The sequence below is a fragment of the Podarcis filfolensis genome, assembly GCF_964270895.1.
Source record: "Podarcis filfolensis genome assembly, chromosome: 6".
In the NCBI taxonomy this organism is placed as follows: domain Eukaryota; kingdom Metazoa; phylum Chordata; class Lepidosauria; order Squamata; family Lacertidae; genus Podarcis; species Podarcis filfolensis.
Genome location: NC_139609.1, coordinates 27681892 through 27707310, shown reverse-complemented (window position 1 = coordinate 27707310; position 25419 = coordinate 27681892). Strand labels below are relative to the sequence as shown.

Here is a 25419-nt window from a genome sequence, read left to right as displayed (position 1 = left end):
ACTGCAGAAATGAATAAAAGCCCTTCATCTAAACAATGACTATCATCAGTCATCGGGGGGGGGGGATTTAATTTTTATCATCTACAATACTGTCTTCTTTATTTTATAGTACAGTACATTAATTATTGCTTTCATTTTATGGATCAACGGTCTCGTTAGATAATAAAATTCATGTTAAATTGCTGTTTTAGGGGTTGTTTTTAAAAGTCTGGAACGGATTCATCCAGTGCATTACTTTCTATGGGAAAGCACACCTTGGTTCTAGAACACTTTGGTTTTGGAACAGACTTCCGGAACTGATTAAGTTTGGGAACCAAGGTACCAATGTATTTCTCTTCCCTAAAAATGGGTTTCCCGATTCACTTGTTTTAATAGTTTCAAAATAAGTGAAATCCAGTAGTGAGCTGACATCTACTGGCTAAAAGCTGCAAGTTGCATTACAAACACAAAAAAGCGCATTCATTTCAAGCAAACCTTTGCAAAGACAGAAATCAGCTGGGGGGATGACAATAACCAGGAAATGCCTAAATAAAACAAATAAATAGCAAATGACAATCAAGAAACGAAGAATGTTAATAGCTAAAAAATGAATAATGTTAATGAGAGAGAGGACAGAGAGGAAAGCACAGTTAAAGAACATATTAGCATGTGCTATATTAAATTAGGGTTAATGTCTCTGCTTTAAGTGATCAACAAATAACGTCTTGCAAGACTTCTACTGTTTTCAGAGAAGCAAAGATTGTGCAGAGACCATTTGCTTTCATTTAACATCTGAGGTTTTGAAATGATTCAGGTGGTGAATTTTTGCTTGGATCTACCACTCTCAGTTGGGACGCGGGTGGCGCTGTGGGTTAAACCACAGAGCTTAGGACTTGCCGATCAGAAGGTCGGCGGTTTGAATCCCCGCGATGGGGTGAGCTCCCGTTGCTCGGTCTCTGGTCCTGCCAACCTAGCAGTTCGAAAGCACATCAAAGTGCAAGTAGATAAATAGGTACCGCTCCGGCGGGAAGGTAAATGGCGTTTCCATGCACTGCTCTGGTTCGTCAGAAGCGGTTTAGTCATGCTGGCCACATGACCCGGAAGCTGTACGCCAGCTCCCTCGGCCAATAAAACGAGATGAGCGCTGCAACCCCAGAGTCGGCCACGACTGGACCTAAAGGTCAGGGGTCCCTTTACCTTTTACCACTCTCAGTTACTAAAAGTTTCATTTTCAGTGACCTTATTTAGGAAATAATTAAGAAGCAACCAACAATGTACAAACTTGTAAATGTGGCTGATCATCAAATTTCAAAGCTATTGTTAACACAAAAATTGTTTGTAAACGGATCGGTATCTTAGCCTCTGATTTTTGGCAATCCTACATAAACACCCTAGCTTAAGACACACAGCACAACACCAAGAATTTTCAAACTTTTCATGGACTATGTGCCAATTGATACTACTGCAACTGACATTCCAGAATGTAAAGATTTACACCAAACTGGACTGTACAAACATTTTATAAGGCATTACCTTGTAAATCAAATGCACCATAAATCTTTCAAGATAATCCAATAAAAAACAAAAATGTTGTACAGTGCACTTTTTGATGGAGGAACTGTGTTCCTAATAAAAGCTTCCTTTTGAAAAACTCAGGAGTATGTCATAGAACAGAGCTAAGCATTTCACAGCTTTTCAGCTATTAATAGGACTCCCAGCTAAAAGGTCCCAATAAATAAAGACACATACGGAAGTCGCAGACACATAAAAAAAGATGTCTTATGAATACATAGATGTGGAACTGACACTGAAAGCCTACCCAAGTATGGAATAAGGCAGACACACCGCTGAGCTGAGAATCATTTCTGCAGTTACTGAATGCTCTCTGGAAAACTCAGACTAGAGCCCACGACAGTGATATGCAACTCTAATTCTGAATCTTCTTTCCACATCCCTGCTGTTTTCATCAACAGACCATGGGTGTCTATGCAATAGCTGTGCTCATTTGGTCCTGAAATGAGCTACTGTATTTTTCGCCCTATAGGACGCACCGGCCCATAGGACGCACCTAATTTGGGGGGGGGGGGAAATAAAGGGAAAAAAAATATTTCCCCCCCAGGCGTGGGGCTGGGACGGGGGAAGCCCGAGCTTCCCCCGACCCCAGCCCCCAGAACATGCAGCTCTCCGCAAGCCGTGCTGAAGCTAAGCCTGGGTGCGTTGCACCTCCCCGCTGTCCCCGAGCTTGCGGGGCTGGCGGCGGGGAGAAGCAGGCTTCTCCCTGCTGCCAGCCTCCAAAGGACGTCGGTAAACAGTGGGATGGCGGCATTCCGCCTCCCCGCTGTCTCCCGAGCTTGTGGGGCTGGCGGTGGGGCTCTCCTGAAGCCTGGAGAGTGAGAGGGGTCGGTGCACACCGACCCCTCTCGCTCTCCAGGCTTCAGCGAAAGCCTGCATTTGCCCCATAGGACGCACACACATTTCCCCTTCATTTTTGGAGGGGAAAAGTGCGTCTTATAGGGCGAAAAATACGGTATGTGCTGCAATACGATTAGCTGCTTCTGGAAGCTAGAACCAGCCCAATCCTATGCAGATTCAGGTATACCAAAGCAACATCAAGATCTATGGTCTTAGATGTGCCTAACTCTTCATGGGATCGCAATGCTAGCCTAACAAAATTGGACATTGTGAATAAATTATTCTGTCTGGATACACTGAGAATCCTTAGCTTGCTGTGGCTCATGGCAGGCAAGGCAATTAGATATTAGAAAACTCACGAGGCATAAATTGACCCCAAACTTACCTTTTAGACCACCAGCAGCAAATCTATGGCTATCCAGATGTTGTTAAGGTACTGCTCCCATCAACCCTGATGGAACTGGAGTTCAACAAAATTTGGAAGAAGGCCACAAGTTAGTCACCTCTGAGTTAGGCCCATCCGTATCAAGTAGGATAATTCAGTTTCGGGAAGCATGTGCAATCAAGGATGTCCTAGCTTGAAGTCCAATCTCCTGCCATTCCCCCCAGAATGGAAACATTCCAGATTCAATGGAACTGACACTGAAATAACAACACGCAGGATTGCAACCTTATGAGAATAGCACAGCTCCAGTTAAGCTTAATGGACATGAAATGAGTCTCAAAATCCCTACTCACAGGCCTATTCACAAACAGTATAATTTTGGTGTCATGTTCCTAGAAGGAAAGGCTATGTTGTGTTAGATCTATGCACCCTTTACTGTATAGTTCAGAGGGGCTGCAATCCTATAGCAAACATTATGTGTGTGTAGCTGTTTGGGAGATGGGAGGAAAGGGATCAAGTGTGGTTTGTTACCATAGTTAGCTCAGAGATGGGAGAGAATTGCAGCAGAGGGAGAAGTGTCAGAGTGGACAACTGGGAATGAAAGGGATGAGAATTTTAGGGAGCCATAAGCTGTCACCCTGTGTCCCCTTGCATAGGAGTAAGCCCTCCTGAATGCAACAGGACTAACATTTGAGTAGACATGTATAAAGGTAAAGGGACCCCTGACCGTTAGGTCCAGTCATGGACGACTCTGGGGTTGCGGCGCTCATCTCGCTTTATTGGCCGAGGGAGCCGGCGTACAGCTTCCGGGTTATGTGTCCAGCATGACTAAGCCACTTCTGGCGAACCAGAGCAGCGCATGGGAATGCCGTTTACCTTCCCGCTGGAGTGGTACCTATTTATTTACTTGCACTAGTGTGCTTTCGAACTGCTAGATTGGCAGGAGCAGGGACTGAGAAACGGGAGCTCACCCCGCCGCGGGGATTCGAACTGCCGACCTTCTGATCGGCAAGTCCTAGGCTCTGTGGTTTAACCCACGGTGCCACCCGCATCCCTAGACATGTATAGGATTGTGCTAAGAGTGTTCATTCTGCTCTGATTATACAGATTATTGATGCTGAGATAAGGGGAACCTGTGGCCCAATTTAAGGTCTCACACTAGTTTAAAGCCCTAAACAACTCAGACCCCAAAGACCTGACAGCTTCCTCCTCCTCCCCTACAAATCCTTTCAGAGGTTAAGAATGGCAGAGGGGGCCCTACTGGTTGTTTCCCCCACCTCAGAAGGTCAGGGATGTGGTGGCCCCTAAGTCATGGAACTCCCTCCATGAAGATTAAAAAAGGATGTGTACAAAAAATGGAAAAGGGGGGAAACCACCAAAGAGGAATTCAAACAAATAGCCAGCACGTGTAGACACAAAGTCAGAAAAGCTAAAGCACAGAATGAACTCAGGCTTGCTAGAGAGGTTAAAAGCAACAAAAATGGCTTTTATGGGTATGTTCGTAGCAAAAGGAAGAACAAAGAAACAGTAGGGTCACTCAGAGGAGAAGATGGTGAAACAGGGGACACAGAAAGGGCTGAACTCCTCAATACCTTCTTTGCCTCAGTCTTCTCCGATAAAGAAAACAATGCCCGACCTGAAGAATTTGGAGCAAATGATTCAGCAGAGGAAACACAGCCCAGAATAACTAAGGAGATAGTACAAGAATACTTGGCTAGTTTAGATGTATTCAAGTCTCCAGGGCCAGATGAACTGCATCCAAGAGTATTAAAAGAACTGGCAGATGTGATCTCAGAACCACTGGCAGTCATCTTTGAGAATTCCTGGAGAACAGGCGAAGTCCCGGCAGACTGGAGGAGGGCAAATGTTGTCCCTATTTTCAAAAAGGGGAAAAGAGCGGACCCAAATAATTACCGCCCAGTCAGTCTGACATCAATACCAGGGAAGATTCTGGAGCAAACAGTCTGTGAGCACCTAGAAAGGAATGCTGTGATCACCAATAGTCGGCATGGATTTCTGAAAAATAAGTCATGTCAGACGAACCTGATCTCGTTTTTTGACAGAATTACAAGCCTGGTAGATGAAGGGAACGCAGTGGATGTAGCCTATCTTGATTTCAGCAAGGCATTTGACAAGGTGCCCCATGACATTCTTGTAAAGAAGCTGGTAAAATGCGGTCTTGACTATGCTACCACTCAGTGGATTTGTAACTGGCTGACTGACCGAACCCAAAGGGTGCTCATCAATGGTTCCTCTTCATCCTGGAGAAGAGTGACTAGTGGGGTGCCACAGGGTTCTGTCTTGGGCCCGGTCTTATTCAACATCTTTATCAACGACTTGGATGATGGACTCAAGGGCATCCTGATCAAATTTGCAGATGACACCAAACTGGGAGGGGTGGCTAACACTCCAGAGGACAGGATCACACTTCAAAACGACCTTGACAGATTAGAGAACTGGGCCAAAACAAACAAGATGAATTTTAACAGGGAGAAATGTAAAGTATTGCACTTGGGCAAAAAAAATGAGAGGCACAAATACAAGATGGGTGACACCTGGCTTGAAAGCACTACATGTGAAAAGGATCTAGGAGTCTTGGTTGACCACAAACTTGACATGAGCCAACAGTGTGACGCGGCAGCTAAAAAAGCCAATGCAATTCTGGGCTGCATCAATAGGAGTATAGCATCTAGATCAAGGGAAGTAATAGTGCCACTGTATTCTGCTCTGGTCAGACCTCACCTGGAGTACTGTGTCCAGTTCTGGGCACCACAGTTCAAGAAGGACACTGACAAACTGGAACGTGTCCAGAGGAGGGCAACCAAAATGGTCAAAGGCCTGGAAATGATGCCTTATGAGGAACGGCTAAGGGAGCTGGGCATGTTTAGCCTGGAGAAGAGGAGGTTAAGGGGTGATAAGATAGCCATGTTCAAATATATAAAAGGATGTCACATAGAGGAGGGAGAAAGGTTGTTTTCTGCTGCTCCAGAGAAGCGGACACGGAGCAATGGATCCAAACTACAAGAAAGAAGATTCCACCTAAACATTAGGAAGAACTTCCTGACAGTAAGAGCTGTTCGACAGTGGAATTTGCTGCCAAGGAGTGTGGTGGAGTCTCCTTCTTTGGAGGTCTTTAAGCAGAGGCTTGACAACCATATGTCAGGAGTGCTCTGATGGTGTTTCCTGCTTGGCAGGGGGTTGGACTCGATGGCCCTTGTGGTCTCTTCCAACTCTATGATTCTATGATTCTATTCTAAGAGATGTGGCTGGCATCTTCATTATGGCATTGTGTTTTCACGGTTATAATCCAGCCTGGGACCTTAGAGGGAAGGGCAAGTTGACAACAATAAGGCTGGACTTCAATGGCCACTATCGCTGACCATTGGGCCATGGTGGCTTGGGGCTGGTGAGAGTTGACTTTCAACAACACCTGGAAGACCACAGGTTCCCCATCTCTGATTTATGGTGTTGTACATTTTGTTCATCCAAAATATTAAAAACCTGTTATCCAAAATAAATCCTGTACCTGTTTGATCAAAATACTGGAGTGTATTGCTTTCTAAATGAACCTATGTTGGTAGGAGCAGAACACATATGACCCAGGATATATATTTTTAGACATAACACCACACTGCAACTTTTGTCCTGCAGCAAACATTTGCAGCGAGGCTCTCCTATTTCCACCAAATCTAAACTATCATGGCATGATTGCTATTTGTAACATTATTCCAGAAAGGTTAAAATGACATTGTAGAACACTTTCACTAATCATTGGGCTATGATCTATTACTGGCTCAGTGAATCTAAAGCAACCATCACACTCCTCTGAGTGAAAATGTACCACAGACACAACAAAACAGCAATCTCTTATATTCACATCAACAAGGAATCCATTCATGGAGACAGGCATATCGTTCTGGATCACATGAATCTCTTTTCAAAAGGTTTGCACTGACAGACCCTGCTTTCCCAACCAGATGGAAAAAATAAGCATTTTTTTTAAACCAAATGGGACTGAAATCTCTCCCCACCCTGAAATATAAGTACTTGCCAGCAGAATGTGGAAACTGTCCTAACTGCAAAAGACAAATCCCCATCTTGTAATAGGATGCCCTAGAGCAGCAGTGGGGACATTCGGCTCTCCTTAGATTGCTGAACTACAGTTCCCAACAGCCCTAGCAAGCATGGCCAACGGTTGGCGCAGGATGGGAGTTGCAGTCCAGCAACATCTGGAGGGCCAAAGCATTGCCACACCTGTCCTACAGGAGCGATTTAAAACTCCCCAAGTTTAACAGTGCAATCCTACAGGCGTTTACTCAGAAGTCAACCACATTCCCTAGTTAAGTCAGTCAAACCTAGGCTGTGTACCTTTACAGCACATTCAAAGGACATCTTTTCCTCTCAAAAGAATTCCAGACACTGTAGTTTGTTAAGGACTGCTGGGTGTTGCAACTCTGCGAAGGATAAACTACAGCGCTCCGAGTTCTTTCAGGAAAATAATACACTTTAAATGTGCTTTAAACGTATAATGTGTATGCAGCCTGCATATCACCTTTCTGTAAACATTACAATAACCCTTTAAATATATATATATAAACACACCAAACAATAGATCCATGACATCTCCCTATTGAAGACAGCTAAAGGAGAAACAGTAAGTGCATTTAGGACTGCAGTCTAAGTAGCCAGCTCTTATGTTTCATTCCTTTGCTCCAAACTGACACTAAAACGGAACTTTTATTTCTGATGCTGTTTCATTAATGCATAAAAACAGCAGAGGGCCCCATAACCATCTAACTGCAATTGCATTGTTAGATCAGTTCTGGGACAGATCATTACAGATTTAGGCAGCCTCTTCCCAAAAGAAACCTTACATGCACGACTACAGGGTCTCCAAGCGAATTTGCCCAACCCTTTCTTACAAAGAAGGGGCTTTTAACAAACTTACCAATCTGAGTACATGCATGCACATAAGAATGAATTAATGCCATCAGGTGTAGCACCCTTGGAAAATGCTATGACTGTGCTAATTAGAGCCACCTGGACTTTTCTAGGCAGCAAAATAACTCTGTTTCAAAGGTAAGGTTACAAGTTTTGCTTTATATTTTAAAAAGGACTTTTTAGGGAAATGCCGGGAGAGAGAACTACCTGTTGAATTAAACCAGTTGTCTTTAACATTGCTGTGGAACACAATGACAAATTCCAATAAATGGTGGGCGGGTGCTTTTATTGAAAATATAAATAAAAGAGCATTATTTAGCAACTGCTATGGCCAGAGTCCCATCACAGTGCACAAGCATACGTCTGCGAGGCCTTTCTTCCTCTCCTCCATGACATTCTAGACATTATTCCATCCTCCATTTTCTTTATTATTATAAATTTTTATTGGAAATTTTATTTACAACATAACATAACCCCCCCACCCCCCAATACGGAAAGCCACCCTTATTAAATGTGAACATAACATACAATATGCATAACATACAACAATACAAACAACCAAATAAAATACATTTTCATATTTAACACTGGTCAGAGATGCACAGTTCACAGCTTCTCTTCGGCAAAGTCAGTGCAGGATTTGACCCTGAATAGTTGGATCTCATTTGGCTCCCATAACATCAACAGAAACTCTCTGCTGCAGTTCCATGCACAACTTACTTTTGTAAGTAAACGCCATCTCAATGAACGGCTGAATAAACTTGCATCTAAGAAGGCTGCAATCAAAGTTTCGATAATCATCCACACAAGTTTAGATAATCGTTCCCATAACACTCTTACAGGAACAGGAATCAATGCTTACGTTGATTTAATGTAAATCGGGGGAAGTAATGTTTGGACAAGCTAGACTCTCCACATCTCCCTTTATTTCCCATAAGCACTACTCTCTGACTTGCTTGCTTAATGAAAGAAATTAAGACACACAACCACTCCATATGTAGCTAAACTGAAATACAACTAACATGCTATTTAATTATTCTGGGTGGGTTTTTTCTTTTCTAAAACAAACTAATATGGGAAAATACCTGAGCAGGTGTTGCCATTGTGAAATTACAAACTGCAGACATGGCTGCAGTGAAAAGGCAAAGGGAAAAGTTCTGATTTGCTGTGCAGAGGTCTGCTTCTTCCTTACAGGTAAGTTGCTGGGCTGGTTCATGTTATAGCTCTGATTTCCAACTACTTTTATTTATTTATTTTTTCTTTCTTTATTCCCTTCTGAATCAGAACTTGTGCATGATGACTTCTGGCTTGGCTGCCACTGCTAGGAATGACATAACGAAAAGAAAAATATTTCCTAATTATAAGATGGTTCCAAAAATAATCAGATCCACAGTTAGTTTTGCTGGCAAAAGACAAAGAGAGGAGCTGACAAAAGTATAGGCCTTTGCAAACAAAAACAAACTGTATTGAACTTGGTAGGATATACACATTTACAGTTACAATATGTCCTCTTTTTCCAAGACGCGTCACCTTCGTTATGGGTGTGTAAAATGATGGCCACCGGTTCTCCACCCTGATTTAGATGTTCAGCTCTGTGCCTTTGGGCAAAGGGTTGGGTGAAATGTCCTCCCCTCTTCCAGCAGCGCCCCCAAATATTTTGTTCTAATCAAAATGTTGTCCCTTTCTGGTTTTGGGTTGTTGATATTTACAAACAGGCACAGCTGCATGGTCTGTATTTGTTACAGACAAGTGAGAAACCCCCAGAGTCTAGACTCTGGCTCCTGGAAGCTAATGCCAGATCGTCAATGCACCCTAGAGGCAAAGGGTTTAACTCAATTTACTCACCTTACTTTGGGGGGGCCTGTACATCTCATCAGAAGCACAGGCTAGCTCCCACTGTCCCAGAGATGTCTATGACCCTGCTTGTTATGGTGGTTGGTCCCTCTCTGCTTCTGGGTTAGAAGCCACACCCTGTTGGCTCCTCCTGCTTGTGCATAGGAAATATCAGCAGGAATTGTGGGAATTGTAGTTGTTGAGAGACTGTGTTGCATGTTAAGTTGTGGGTGAACATATCAGACGACACAGCGATTCTTCAAACAGCTCTTGTTTATTCACAGGACAGGACAGGACAGAACTGAACTGAAGGGTTCAGCCAGCCTGCTTATATAGAGCTCCACTAGAACGCAACAGTAACCATTTTCTGTAACTATCCAATCACTGAACATCACTTTCAATCCCTTATTTGCATGTGTGGACCTGAGTGAAAACTATCTACAGTATCCTCCTGCTGGCCTAGGGTGAGAACTTCAGTACATAACATTGCATAAGGAGGCACATTTTTCTCGGTTGACTTTTCCTCTACAAGTGCACCCAAGAAGGGGTATAGCTGGAAGCTTGCTGTTGAGAACTTTGGCTTGGTGTCCTCTTACTCAGCTTCAGCTCAATGATAGGAAATCTTGAAATACCTGGCCACATCATATAGATGGAGGGAAAGCATGACCAAATTCCTTGTCTTACAATTTTGTTTTTCCCTTCATCAAAAAGATTCCAGTGCAGTTTAATGCACAACAGGTTGGGTTTTCTAGGTGAGCAACTTCAAGGTTTGTTGCCCACATTTTTGCGTGTGAGGCATGCAGTGTTCTGACAACTAATTGTAACAGTAACTTCCAAAATCCAGTTAAGTTCTGCTGTTGAATGACACGAAACCTTGAATTTTATTCCGAGGACTGGCAAGACTTCTTAAAAGTCAGGAGCACTGGTTAAGCCAGCTAGGAAATTGGGAGCGTACTGCGCCAAAATACTAAGAGAAAGGAGGAGTAGCTTTGTAGCCAGGAGAACCGTGCAACTGTTTGGTTAAAGCGCAACTGACCCAATGCTCTACATCAGACTGGAAATTATTCACAATATTGTCTCAAAAACAGCAACTGTTTTGAAGGTTGTTGTAGTACAACAAAGACGTTCCCCCCCCCAACCAAATTGTATGCAGGCACCTGCCCATCTATATATGAATTAAGTCTGTTGTATGACTCCTTATTGCAATAGCTGTGTTGAACCTAGATTCCCCTAGTGTGCTAGTACCTTAATTAACAGTTGCTTTGAATAAAATTCTATTACGTTTCTTAGAACCTCTTAATCCTCGCTTAATTACAAGCTCAATTTTTCCTCCCAGTACTTTGTTTCTCTGCTGTTCCTCCTGAGTGATTGGCTTATGGCAGGCTCTGAATCCATATCCAGATGGCTTGACAAATTGGCTGACAAAAACTCAGTTGTGTACAGAGTTGAAGTTGCAATTAATTTGGGCTTTCTACAATCCACATCTATCTATCTATCTATCTATCTATCTATCTATCTATCTATTTACAGTATATCAGGAATGGGGCACTCATAGCTGGGGTTGAGAAGAGGCGGAAGTCCAATATCCTCTGCAGAGGCACAGATCCTGATTTGAATATCTGTTGTTGTTGTTGTTGTTGTTGTTTAGTTGTTTAGTCGTGTCCGACTCTTCGTGACCCCATGGACCAGAGCACGCCAGGCACTCCTGTCTTCCACTGCCTCCCGCAGTTTGGTCAAACTCATGCTAGTAGCTTCGAGAACACTGTCTGACTAACTCATCCTCTGTTGTCCCCTTCTCCTTGTGCCCTCCATCTTTCCCAACATCAGGGTCTTTTCCTGGGAGTCTTCTCTTCTCATGAGGTGGCCAAAGTATTGGAGCCTCAGCTTCAGGATCTGTCCTTCCAGTGAGCACTCAGCTGATTTCCTTAAGAGTGGATAGGTTTGATCTTCTTGCAGTCCATGGGACTCTCAAGAGTCTCCTCCAGCACCATAATTCAAAAGCATCAATTCTTCGGCGATCAGCCTTCTTCATGGTCCAGCTCTCACTTCCATACATCACTATTGGTTTGAATATCTATACCCTCTTTCTATGTGACCTCTTTTGCTCATCTTCAAGAAGTGTCTCCAGCTACTTAGTTTCTGTGGCAGTATCTTGCCCTAGCTTCTCGTAAAGACTAGATGCATGGCAGTTCTGAAGCAGACTTGACAAGTTCATCCAGGATTAAAGATTCTATGACAGTTAGGAAGACAGTTGAGAGTCCTGGACAAATAGCAAGGAATCTGCATGATTCAGGGTGTGGATGTAAGAAATGGCCTCTTCTGACTCTTAGAAAATAAACTGGCTTTTTAAATAACCCCTTTCCTAGAACGACAAGCCAAGGGACACCAGGTATGGCATGAAAGCAATAGCTGTCCCCCACAGTTTTGTCATCCATCATCTTGCATTCAAACACATGCTACCTCTGGAAACTGGCTGATGATATCCCTTTGTATGTTGGTGGATCCATGCAGATATTGTTGGTTTATGCTGGGGGAGAGGTAGGTGGTGGATCACAGCTCCTCACTTTATGCAGGAGTTCCTATTTCCTTGGCATCTTCTGAGTGGCGAGCCATAAGTTTATGTGCCCTTACTTTTCCCCCCTCCTGAATTTGGGTGACGTTTTATCTTGAACATGAGAGTGACCTGCGAACGTGTCCATGTCTTGAGTTTGGTTGTAACAAATAAAATAATTCTGATTCTGTGTTGTCCTCATTCAGAATGGCTTTTCTGTGATGCAGCTTTGCTAAGCTCTTGAGAAGGATGTAGGCATCAGCAGTCAAACTTTGGCTGTTAGTGGTTCACTGTCCTAGAGACACTTTTATATATATATATATACCAAAAAATTTAAAAAATGGGGATATGAATGGGATAATCTCATGGATGTGTCTGTCAGAATCCTGGGACGGATAGATACAAATACAGTGGTACCTCGGGTTAAGTACTTAATTCGTTCTGGAGGTCTGTTCTGAACCTGAAACTGTTCTTAACCTGAAGCACCACTTTAGCTAATGGGGCCTCCCGCTGCTGCTGCTGCGCCACCGCCGTGTGATTACTGTTCTCATCCTGAAGCGAAGTTCTTAACCCGAGGTACTATTTCTGGGTTAGCAGAGTCTGTAACCTGAAGCGTATGTAACCTGAAGCGTCTGTAACCCAAGGTACCACTGTATTACACTTTGGCGAGTCCTACCAGAGAGGCATCCTGACTAGCTGATAATGAGGCTAATTTCCTTCCTAGTGTTTGAATTGCTTTAGATGGGTACCCTAAATCCCACACCCCTTCCTGCTTCTTGTGCAGCTACCAATGGGCAGTGCACTCTGCCCTCTCCCATTGGCCAGGGGGCCAAAGAACTGCTGGAAGGTGCTCTCTGCTCCGCAAGCATCATGACAATCGGTAGATCAACCTGGTCCCATCCATCAATGAAGAAGAAGCTGCAAATATCTTGCTTGTGTCCCCCCTGGTAGAAAACATGCTTGTAAGAAACTTGCAGCTAAGAACTAGTGCTTGACTATACTTTTTTCCTCCCCGCCACCATCCCCTCCTTTTCCTCTTCTTTTTGTATCGTGTATTTTAGACGGTAAGCCTGAGGGCATCTTATTATTGATCATTGTAAACTGCTCTGTGAGCCTTTTGGCTGAAAAGTGAGATTTTTAAAAATGCAGTACAAAGAGCTACACATGCAGTAGGTTTCTTTCCCCTCCCCCGACATCCCCCAAGTTGACCATAAGAGGGATTGCTACTCCAGGTATCCCTCACCCTAGTTTTGCCATCCGTAAATGGGTTTTGCTATTGATTCATGCACAAAACGTGTGCCTTTGGTGCCTTTTTGAGGCTTTCCACATTATCTATAATAATAATAATAAATTTTTATTTATACCCCACCCTTCCCGGTTCAGAAAACCGGGCTCAAGGGGGCTAACAACAAATTTAAAACACTTACCGTATTTTTTGCCCCATAGGACGCACTTTTTCCCCTCCAAAAATGAAGGGGAAATGTGTGTGCGTCCTATGGGGCGAATCCAGGCTTTTGCTGAAGCCTGGAGAGCAAGGGGGGTCGGTGCGCACCGACCCCTCTCGCTCTCCAGGCTTCAGGAAGCTATCCGCATGCCGTGGGAGAGCTGCGTGACTTCGCGCAGCTCTCCCACGGCTTGTGGAGAGCTGCCTGCACCCCGAAGCCTGGGGCGCACTGAGCTCAGCACGCCCCAGGCTTCAGGCTTTGCGCAGCTCTCCGCTAGCCGTGGGAGAGCTGCGCGAAGTCACGCAGCTCTCCCACGGCTTGCGGATAGCAGCCTGTTCTGGGGGCTGGGGTCGGGGGAAGCTCGGGCTTCCCCCGCCCCAGCCCTGCACCTGGGGGGGAAATATATATTTTTTCTTTATTCCCCCCCCCCAAAAAAAACTAGGTGCGCCCTATGGGCCGGTGCGCCCTATGGGGTGAAAAATACAGTAATTGATGCAATGAAAAACAGCATAAAATACAGTATAAAATGTGAATAACAATAAATTCAGAATTCAAAAATCAATTTAGGGGGGAAATCCATCCAATAAACATTAGGTGATCACCAGGGCTAGCTGGCTAAATTAGTCCTATTTGGCCAGCGAGGAGACCAGGAGAGAATTAGCTGTGGGATCCCAGAGTGGGTAATCTTCATAAAAAGGGGAGGGAAGGGGAATAAAAGATCAGGCTAAGTTCAAATTGAAAGCCAGGCAGAATAGCTCTGTCTTACAGGCCCTGCAGAAGGAAGTAAAGTAAAGACAAAATAATGAATCAATTCACATGCCGTGGATCACTTTTCTTGCAGATTCTCTGACAGAGAGGTTGACCTACAAGGCAACAGATACGCCTTAGAGATCAACATGACTGCCCCAGGTCAGCAGCATACCACAATTGTCAACCCTCCCCCTCCAGAATACATCAATGCCCAAGGAACTGGCCGCTTGACAAATCAGCTTCAGTATTTGCAGAGGGTGCTCATGAGAGCGATGTGGAGACATAACTTCTCCTGGCCGTTTCACCAGCCGGTAGACGCTGCAGGCCTAAACCTCCCGGTAAGAGTTTACTGTACTTTATCTTAAACAGAAATATGAATAGTTAAGGAAGACGCAGGGGTACACGTGTCTGAACTTGCAGTTCATCTTTCAGTGAGAAACTCTGGTGCTGCAAGCACATCAGCCTTAAAGGTAAAGGGACCTCTGACCATTAGGTCCAGTCATGACCGACTCATCTCATCTCGCTCATCTCGCTCTATAAGCCGAGGGAGCCAGCATTTGTCTGCAGACAGCTTCCGGGTCATGTGGCCAGCATGACTAAGCCGCTTCTGGCGAACCAGAGCAGCACACGGAAACGCCGTTTACCTTCCTGCCAGAGCGGTACCTATTTATCTACTTGCACTTTGATGTGCTTTCAAACTGCTAGGTTGGCAGGAGCAGGGACCGAGCAACGGGAGCTCACTCCGTTGTGGGGATTCAAACCGCCGACCTTCTGATCAGCAAGTCCTAGGCTCTGTGGTTTAACCCACAGCGCCACCCGCATCCCATTATCTGTGGCAAATTCTTGAACTTCCTCTCTCTCACTGTTATCACATATGGCAAACTGAAGCAGGTGTTCCTGCATAACAGAGCAATCTTATCCCTGACCAGGCAGCAATGGGGTGCCATTGGACAAAGTGGTATAGCCACTGTTGCTCACATCAGCCGGGGGAAAGGTGGGGATAGGCCATAGCTGTCAACTTACAGATTTGAAAATAAGGGACCAGCAGCCTCAAAAATAAGGGATCAGCAGCCAAAATAAGGGATTTTCCAAGCACAGGTATGTTCAGCTTCTGAGCCCCTCCGAGCCAAAGGCAGAAAGCCCAGCCAGCAGCCAAACGAAGCCTCAAGTGGTGGTTCCCACAGCACAGCAACCCGGCAAAGGGGATGCAGCAAGGAAAACCACCGTCACCTCTCCACTGGGAAGCGCTGAGCAAAGGCGAGTCCCCAGGCAATGCGGCTGATTTGATCGGCACAAGGCATGCAAGCTCCACCCCCCAGTCATTCTTAGACTCCTTATTGGGTGAGCAATGCAGCCAAGCAACACAGTTGGAGCCTCCCTCCTCCCTGGCCGGCAGGGGAGAGGAGCTGCTTCCTTTGAAACCCAGGAAATTTAAGGGACATCATCAATAAGGGACAGCAGCAGGACACGTAGCTGGGATAAGGGACTTTCCCGCCAAATAAGGGACGGTTGACAGCTATGGGATAGGCATAGCCCTACTCAGCACTGCACCAGTCTCGATTGTGTGGGAATGTTGTGAACAGTAGGAGAGGATATATTGATTCAATATTATCCTTCCTCACTCACGCTAGTGAGCTGGTAGCAGAGCACATTCCCTTGCACATTGCTGGAAGCAAGTTGGTCGATTCGTTTGAATCTCCTGAGTTAAGCAAACCAGTCTGGCTTGTCTAGATTGGATTTGTTCCTGGTAAATTCCCCTTTTATCCCTCTTAAAAAGAATAAAGACACAACAGTCTTCTCTTAAAAGTAATAAGGAGTTTATTCTCATTCAGTTCACAGTAGGTTCCCTGAAGGGCAGGCTTTAGCTTGTAGTTACAGAAGAGCATGTGGGTTAATCTCATATGGGGACTGAGCCCATGTGCTGCTGGACATGCAGCAGACAGCAAAAGACATCAAGATAGATCAAGAGAAAAATGGAGGAAAGGGAAGATGGCTGCGTGACCAGCCCCTTTATAGGATTTGCCAGGGTCTCACCTGACCACACGCAGGGGGAGGATGCTCCAGACCAGGAGTGACAGGAAGTCCTCCTGGCTGGATCAACATTCCCCTGTGTGTCTACTCTCGGCGAACAGGAAATGTTGTATTTGACTGCTTTTGTGATGTTACACCCAGCAGATTGGACCCAATGCCATCAGCAGGGTTGGTCTGAAATCCAGTGGATTCTGGGCTGGCTCCTCTGAAGTCCCATTTTTGGGCTTCCTGTGAGCTGTTGCCCAGTGGGAATCCCTCCAGAGTTCAGGGAGCTCAGCACCAGATGAAAGATCACTCCATGGATGGAGCACGGTGGAAAGGCTTTGGGCTGGGTGAAAGGAGTTTTTTCTGTATCCATCTCACTTGGCATGGTGGATTGGGTTTTTGAATTGCTACTCAAGTGATTTAAGAGGAGGGTGTTTCTTCATGAGCATGAGCACACTCCTTGTTAATATAGTTTTTTAAAGTATCAATAAAAACGAGAGCAACCATAGATGGTGAGATGCTCTTAGGAATGCAGCTGTTGTGTATTTCTAAATACAAACACACTGCGGTATATAATGCACAATAATAGAATCTTAATGCCGCAAGGCACCAAATATTAGAACATATCGCTATGAATTATAAATAATTACATCTGATAAAGAATAAGACACTACTGTCAATAAGATTGAAGCAAATTGGCTGGAAATTGGCATGATAAAAGAAAATCACATACATTGTATATGTAGGAAATGGTCATAGCTGTCAACTTACAGATTTGAAAATAAGGGACCAGCAGCCTTGAAAATAAGGGATCAGCAGCCAAAATAAGGGATCAACAATTACTTTGATAAAATACATATTTGGTTGCGTGCAAATGGCTTTAGATACCTATTAGGTCCATAAATGACCATATAGCATATATTCAACACAAATAAACAGCAACAATTTGTTGTTGACAAAGCACAGCTGGACATAGAAAGGGCCCCATTACCTTCAGTAGCTTATTTAAGGGACATCATCAATAAGGGACAGCAGCGGGACATGGCGCTGGGATAAGGGACTGTCCCGCCAAATAAGGGACGCTTGACAGCTATGGAAATGGTCTGCAGCAATGTGTGAAAACACCCTAGCTCAATGTGGAGAAGCAACAAAATAATTACAGCTATATAGTATTTATTCTATTTGATGGCAATTATTTTTTCAGCAGTTGCTATATGAAATGAAAAAAAATGAAATCTCTAAGAACTTCTTCATAATGAAGAGTAAGTCTTCTCCCTTAAACACAAATCCATAATTCATACTTGTAAAATAATTACCGTATTTTTCGTCCCATAGGACGCTCCGTCCCATAGGACGCACCTAATTTTTTTTTGGGGGGGGGGAAATAAAGGAATTTCCCCCCTTTATTTTCCCCCCAAAATCAGGTCGGGGAACAGCGGGATGGCGGCGCTGTGCCTCCCCGCTGTCCCCCGAGCTTGTGGGGCTGGCCCATGTCTGCCCGGTGCGGGGGGCGCTCTGCTTCAGGGCACCCCACGCGTCGGGCGGCAGCCTGCTATCCGCAGCGTGGGGAGCCCCGCGGGAACTCCCGCAGGGCTCCCCACGCTGCAGATGTCTGCCCGGCGCACGGGGCGCTCTGCTTCAGGGCATCTTGCGCGCCGGGCGGCAGGCTGCTATCCGCAGCCTAGGGAGCCCTGTGGGAACTCCCGCAGGCTCCCCAGGCTTGCTGATAGCTTCCTGAAGCCTGGAGAGCAAGAGGGGTCGGTGCGCACCGACCCCTCTCACTCTCCAAGCTTCAGGGAAAGCCTGTATTTGCCCCATAGGACGCACACAGATTTCCCCTTCATTTTTGGAGGGGGAAAAGTGCGTCCTATAGGGCGAAAAATATGGTAATGTGACTATATTATATATGGCCTTGCCCTCTTAAGTTCCCCTATACTATAATTAGTGCTATCAATCAATGTATCAAAACATTCACAAATTTCACTCTTCAACCTTCTTGGCCCCCTATCCAATCAATCAAATTAAAATACATTGTCTCTGAACAAAACCTCTGTATTTTAGATACTGAAGGACGTGTAACATAAATTGAACTGGCAAAAATTCACTCAACGTAGGAAGAAAAGCCCATAATAGCTGCATTTCATTTCCTATTACAGTAACTCATCGGAACTGAAAGAAAGGAAAAGATAGCTGTTAACTTTCAGCAATACCAATTACAAATTTGTTGACCAATTAAAATAGGTCCCTTTTGAGTCATCTACCAGTTTACTGAAAGACCATGTAATCACAACTGATTTTGGTGCTTATGAGTATTCAATCTTTTCTTTTTCCTGACTGTTTATTGGCTGAACTATAACATGCATACTTAGTCTGTGGGCCTTTCTCTTCAAAAATCATTGCAGGGCTTGGATATTGTCAGTGAAGTCTAAGCCCCTCAGACACGTTTCTGTTTTTCTTGACAAACTCAAATGGTCAGTTTGTCCAAAAGTGCTTTCAAAGTGACTGTCACCTTCCATTTCTGGTGTTGGATTTCCAAAGAAGCTGTCACTTGAGGTTAATATTAGAGGTCATTCACTCAGTGTGGTTTTTTTATATATATAGAAAAAGGAACTAGCCCTGGGCCTCTTCTGCCTCTTCAGATTTCTAAGGGAGACACTTAAAACGTATTTCATATACATGTAAGAACATTATACCATCGACCTTGGCTTGTCATCTATGAACAACTTTTTGGCAAATGCTACAGACAAAATTGTTCCTTCTCTTCACCTCTCTACCTGTGGCCATGTGTCAGTTTCTTCCACTAACTGCCTGCCTGGATTAAAATATACTTATATTTGTTGGGGCTGGGGGGGTATATAAACTAAAATTCAAGGTGCCACTAGAAACACCCTTAAACTTGGGTACACAGCTACAGTGCATCTGGGTTTTACTTGGCCTTAAGCATCACGCTGTGGGTTAAACCACAGAGCCTAGGACCTGCCGATCAGAAGGTCAGCGGTTCGAATCCCCGTGACAGGGTGAGCTCCCGTTGCTCGTTCCCTGCTCCTGCCAACCTAGCAGTTCGAAAGCACGTCAAAGTGAAAGTAGATAAATAGGTACCGCTCCGGCGGGAAGGTAAACGGCATTTCCGTGCACTGCTCTGGTTCGCCAGAAACGGCTTAGGCATGCTGGCCACATGACCTGGAAGCTGTACACCAGCTCCCTCGGCCAATAAAGCGAGATAAGCACCGCAACCGCAGAGTCGGTCACAACTGGACCTAATGGTCAGGGGTCCCTTTACCTTTACCTTTTAAGCATCAGCGAGGTGCTGGAGAAGATGTCAAGATCTAGGAACAGTTCTATAGGAATAGTGGGAATAATTCACAAGTTAAATTGTTTTGGAAAGCTGTGTTTTGCTCCTAATTATAGAAGGCACAATAACACCACCCCCGCAATTCATTAGCTGTCCGAAACCTTTCTCCAGAGGGAAAATGTGTTTTCCCTACAGTTCACCACCTCCTTGCTTTAAGAATTGCTGAGATTGTATGTAAAATATTTGACTTTAGCCATATAAATGCCGTTTTTCCTCTTACACCCAATCCACTGCCATAAATTAAGCAGATTTCAGTAAGGCTTTGGACAGTCGTTTACGTTGAAGGTTATATTTTGCTCTGAACACCTTTTTTCAATATGGAAAAGTTTTCCCCTCCAAGACACAAGGCCAGGAGTCTATGGTTACAGCAACTAACTGCTCTTCTAAGTCATGGTACTCTAACGTTTCTTTCTCTCTCTTTTTAAAAAAAACTTCAAACAGGATTATTATAGCATTATTAAAAATCCAATGGACTTGACTACAATTCAGAAACGTCTGGAACACACATGCTACACTTGTGCTGCAGAATGCATTGAAGATTTTAAAACTATGTTTGCAAATTGCTATTTGTATAACAAGGTATGTATCATGTATAGCCAAAGGTGGCAGTTCTTCAGAATTCTCTGCAATGGTCTGTAAGGGCTACTTGGGATTATTTAATGGCAGCAGAATCATCTGTTGTTGCTGCTAATAATTTAATTTATTGCTCACCCTTCCTCCTAAGGTACCAGGGTTGGTTACGACAATATACAGCCTTTTTAAACAACTTACAATTGCAAAAGTAGGGCAGATTCTTAAAACAGGCATTTAATTGTATTGGTGGGATACTCCACTTCTGTTTTCTTTTCCTTCTTTTTTTACTCTACTCAAATACCTGAACACCATCAAAAACATGCATGAACATTTGCACACGTCTCCTGCTGCTCCACTTCCTATCAGTTGTTCCACATCCCCTCTCACTCAATTATTTGTTAAAAAGGTTTTGTTTCATCAAATAATAGAATTGTAGAGTTGGAACGGATCCTGAGGATCATCTAGTAGTCCGACTGCCTGCAGTGCAGGAATAGGCAGCTGTCCCATACGGGGACAGAACCTGCAACCTGGGCGTCACCAGCACCATGCTCTAACCAGCTGAGCTATCCAAGTTGGTGGTGTTGCACCCTTTGTGCGCCCATTCACCTAAACCAGGGTTTTCCAAACCTGGGACTCCAGCTGTTTTGGGACTGCAATTCCCACCATTCCCTAGCCATTGGTCCTGCTAGCTAGGGATGATGGGAGTTGTAGTCCAAAAACAGCGGGAGACCCAAGTTTGGGAAACCATGACCTGTTTGCTTTGCCTGCTTCTACAAGCAGCTAAACCAGGCTCCTTCAGTGTTCTGCCTCAACCTGCTTTTCATATCCACCTTTCCTATAATCCGCATCAAATTCAGCTGCATATGTATGTTTAAAGGTAAAGGGACCCCTGACCATTAGGTCCAGTCGTGACTGACTGGGGTTGCGGCGCTCATCTCGCTTTATTGGCTGAGGGAGCCGGCATGCAGCTTCCGGGTCATGTGGCCAGCATGACTAAGCTACTTCTGGCGAAACGCATGGAAACACCGTTTACCTTCCCGCCGGAGTTGCACTTTGACATGCTTTTGAACTGCTAGGTTGGCAGGAGCAGCGACCAAGCAACGGGAGCTCACCCCGTCGCGGGGATTCGAACCGCCGACCTTCTGATCAGCAAGTTCTAGGCTCAGTGGTTTAACCCACAGCGCCACCCAGGTACAATTTCAGGAACGAGGCACTTTGCAGGGAACGAAAACCCATGTCTATGTAACCTGTACTTCTAGGATACTAAAAAAAATTGTCCAGTAGTACCTTAGAGACCAACTAAGTTCATTCTGGGTACAAGCTTTCGTGTGCATGCACACTTCTTCAGATTTCGTGTCCCTGCACACAAAAGCTTATACCCAGAACGAACTTAGTTGGTCTCTAAGGTGCTACTGGACAACTTTATTTATTTATTTTGACTGTGTCAGACCAACATGGCTACCTACCTGAATCTAGAATTCTAGGATACTACTGTTTTGTAGGAGCTGGTGTTATTGGAGTCCTTCAGCTGTTCCTAAGTCAGCTCTTTGCAAAGGGGGGAGACCTCTCGGATGAGCTGCAATGGAAACACAAACCCCGGGATTGGTGCGACAGTTCCCCATTCTCTCTAATGAGCCCTGAACTCTGTGACTTAAAAATTAAAAACAAACCAGTCCCTGCCCGGTGACTCGCAGCTGAATGTAATGTGAATGTTAGTCTAGCATTAAAAGCATCTTGATCTCATGTGTAATGCTTGTCTTGCAGCCCGGTGATGACATTGTTTTCATGGCCCAAGCGTTAGAAAAAGTCTTTCTGCAGAAAGTTGCACAGATGCCCCCCGATGAGAAAATAGTGGTGGTCAATAAAGGGAGAAGGAAAGGGAAAAGAACGGACGGTAAGAAAAGTAATTGAGCGAAGGTCTGTGACCAGAATGTGGCACCAATGGAAGTGGCCGTAAAATATTGCATTCTGGAGAGAAGCTTTTCCAACGGCAAACATCTAAAACAAAGAGTAAACAACCGAGACTTATTTATGGCTGATGACAAGATTTAGTAGTCAGATTCGGCAGAACTGTTCTAGGATAAAGAATATGCTGCTTTCAAGGCTGATTAAATATAGGAAAATAGAGCGATTGAAGTGGGAAATCTTACATCTAACACATGAGAGATTAAAACAGAAAATATTGTATCTAAGCTATTGTACCATAGCTTATGTCTCTGAGCTGGTTCTAGTTGACAAACTTTCTTAAGATTTTCTCCCAATACAGTGGTACCTCTGGTTACGTACTTAATTCGTTCCAGAGGTCCGTTCTTAACCTGAAACTGTTCTTAACCTGAAGCACCACTTTAGCTAATGGAGCCTCCCGCTGCTGCCGTGCCGCTGCCGTGCGATTTCTGTTCTCATCCTGAAGCAAAGTTCTCAACCTGAGGTACTATTTCCGGGTTAGCAGAGTCTGTAACCTGAAGCATCTGTAACCTGAAGCGTAACCCGAGGTACCACTGTATCTAAATTAGGTTTAATTCTAGTCTACCACTAAGGAAATGATAAGGCCAAAAGCAATCGGTGTTTACTGTATGACAAAGGGACATTACAATATTGATATATTATTATATATATTTAAGTGTTGACAATACAAATGTACCTTTTCAATGGTGCATTGTGCTAACTGCTTCCTCTAGTGCAGTGTTTTCCAAACTTGGGTCTCCCGCTGTTTTTAGACTACAACTCCCATCATCCCTAGCTAGCAAGACCAGTGGTCAGGAATGATGGGAATTGTAGTCCAAAACAGCTGGAGACTCAAGTTTGGGAAACACTGATCTAGTAGTACTCATCTGACATGTTTAATGCCTTCTCAATAAGACCATGATGGATGTTTTAGTTGCTCTAAGAGTAGATAGATAATTGGAAAATATGGAAGTATACATATATTGTATTACCATTTGGAACGCTCAAGGAAAAAAATGCCCAAGACAAGTATTGCCAATGTTAAATAAATGTGTTTTTTTAAAAAAATGTTTTTTTTAAAAAAAAATTAATGGGGTTTATATACCCCTTAATCATCAAAACAGCTAAGCATTTTACATAAAACAATCTCATATATTCAAAAACAATGCCATATATCCATTAGCAATATCAACAATACCAATAAAATTGAATGTTAAAAATAATTTGACTTTAGTTTTCAAAATACAAGTGAAATCGGCATTTAAGAAAATATACCTAATAAAATAAAATTATGTGGTAAAATAGCTGCCAAAACTATGTGTTTAGTTATAACTGTTTATAAGATGGGTTACTACGAAAGTCTTGGGTGCAGGTTGGGTTTATTTTGGGGAGAATCCTATAAGGTAATACTGTTGCCATTTTGGGGTGGAATTCCACCACACACTGGCAAATTCAAAATGCACAATTCTAGTTGCTTGGGAGGTCTTCTGCAACAAATCTGCTTTCTTAAAAGAGCAAGCTTTTTGCAGTAAGTAAAGTGAAGGGGAGATACACTGGAAAAGGTGGGATAACTCTTGCTTAGATGCAACCTCATCTCATCTCCCCACAAACAAATCAGAACGAATACTTACCATACTTTTCACTCTATAGGACGCACTTTTTACCCTCTAAGGGGAAATGTGTGTGCGTCCTATGGAGCGAATGCAGGCTCCTTGGCTTCATTCAGCGATAGCAACGCAAAGCCTCCAAAGCACAGAGGGAGCGCTCCCTCCGCGCTCCGGAGGCTTCGCGTTGCTTTCAGGGATAGCCGCCTGAAGCCTCCGGAACACAGTGGGAGGTCCCGCTGTGCTCCGGAGGCTTCGGGTTCCTTTTGCTGAAGCCGGGAGAGCAAGACTCTCCTGGCTTCAGCAGAGAGGGAGAGCTGCGCAGCACCCCTTCAGCCAAGCGGGAGGAGAAATGGAAGGGGCTCCGTTTCTCTTGCAGCTTCACTGAAGGGGCGCTGAGCAGAGAGGGGGATAATTTTTTTTCTTGTTCTCCCCCTCTAAAACAAGGTGCGTCCTATGGTCGGGTGCGTCCTATAGAGCAAAAAATACGGTACTTAATTAGCTGACATAATCTAAGCTTTCTGCAGACAAATCATGATACAAACTGTGAGTGCTGTTCCTTATAGAGGCAAAACAGCTCCACCCCTATACATAAGGAAAGTATTGGCATATTCAGAGGGGGGGACCCCAAAATTTGCAGGAGTACCCCAAAAAGGCTTCCAGGCTGTGACAGTAGACGAGTCAGCAAAGAATCTTTAAAAAGACCAATTTTTGGAGCGCTGTTAGGACTCCTTTGCTCATACAGCTTTGCTTAATTTCCTTAGCGCCTGATGCAGGAATCCTGCAACTTAACCAAAGCCAAGAGCCAAAACAGGCTAAGAAAGTGAAGCCGCCTCAGATGATGACCCCGGCGTCGCAGCAAAATGCCCCAGAACTGTCACCGGTGACTCCGCCATCGAACGTAATGCCAGCTACTGAAATGGCAGCGAAAGGGGTAGGTTCTAAAAAGGTGGGTGTTTTCCTGGCCATCTATTGGTATGGCTTTTGGTACAGAGCACAATATGGGTACCAAAATGAAAAGAGAGAAGCTGGAGATGTTTAAAAGAATGGAATCTGACCCCGTAAGAAGATGCTTAACACAACAGAGATGTTGGCCAGTGGTAAAAAGATGGTAAAGGGACCCCTGACCATTAGGTCCAGTCGTGGACGACTCTGGGGTTGCGGTGCTCATTTCGCTTTATTGGCCGAGGGAGCCGGCGTACAGCTTCCAGAACATGTGGCCAGCATGACGAAGCCAGCGCACAGAAACGCCGTTTACCTTCCCGCCGGAGCGGTACCTATTTATCTACTTGCACTTTGACATGCTTTCGAACTGCTAGATTGGCAGGAGCAGGGACCGAGCAACGGGAGCTCACCCCGTCGCGGGGATTCGAACTGCCAACCTTCTGATCTGCAAGACCTAGGCTCTGTGGTTTAACCCACAGCGCCACACGCGTCCCAGTGGTAATTACCGCTAAATATGAACTAAGGCCTCTGAAATAATTCTAGATTTAAATGACTGGAAACAAGGGATTTAAAACTAAATTTTATTTTATTTTTTACAATAAGTTTTGTTTTCAATTACAATAATCCAGTGGTAGCTTAATTATAACAATGCCAAATTATAATGCAATTATTAATCCCAATCATTCAGA

The 25419-nt window shown here is 44.4% G+C and overlaps 1 protein-coding gene across 17 annotated transcripts in view; it reads left to right on the top strand.

The window, feature by feature from the left end:
* The window catches only part of BRDT (bromodomain testis associated), a 64877-nt gene that overhangs the window by 12906 nt on the left and 26552 nt on the right, over positions 1-25419 (top strand). For 8 of the 17 annotated variants that reach the window (XM_083620585.1, XM_083620581.1, XM_083620584.1 and 5 more), the window contains 4 exons: positions 14388-14634; positions 20106-20243; positions 22002-22131; positions 24550-24734. In XM_083620585.1, the coding sequence (XP_083476711.1) occupies positions 14443-14634; positions 20106-20243; positions 22002-22131; positions 24550-24734 (645 nt within the window). In that variant the 5' untranslated portion in view covers positions 14388-14442. Of the gene's footprint in view, positions 1-11789; positions 11940-14387; positions 14635-20105; positions 20244-22001; positions 22132-24549; positions 24735-25419 lie in introns of those variants that run through there. The other 9 variants (XM_083620579.1, XM_083620583.1, XM_083620586.1 and 6 more) reach the window with 5 other exon arrangements.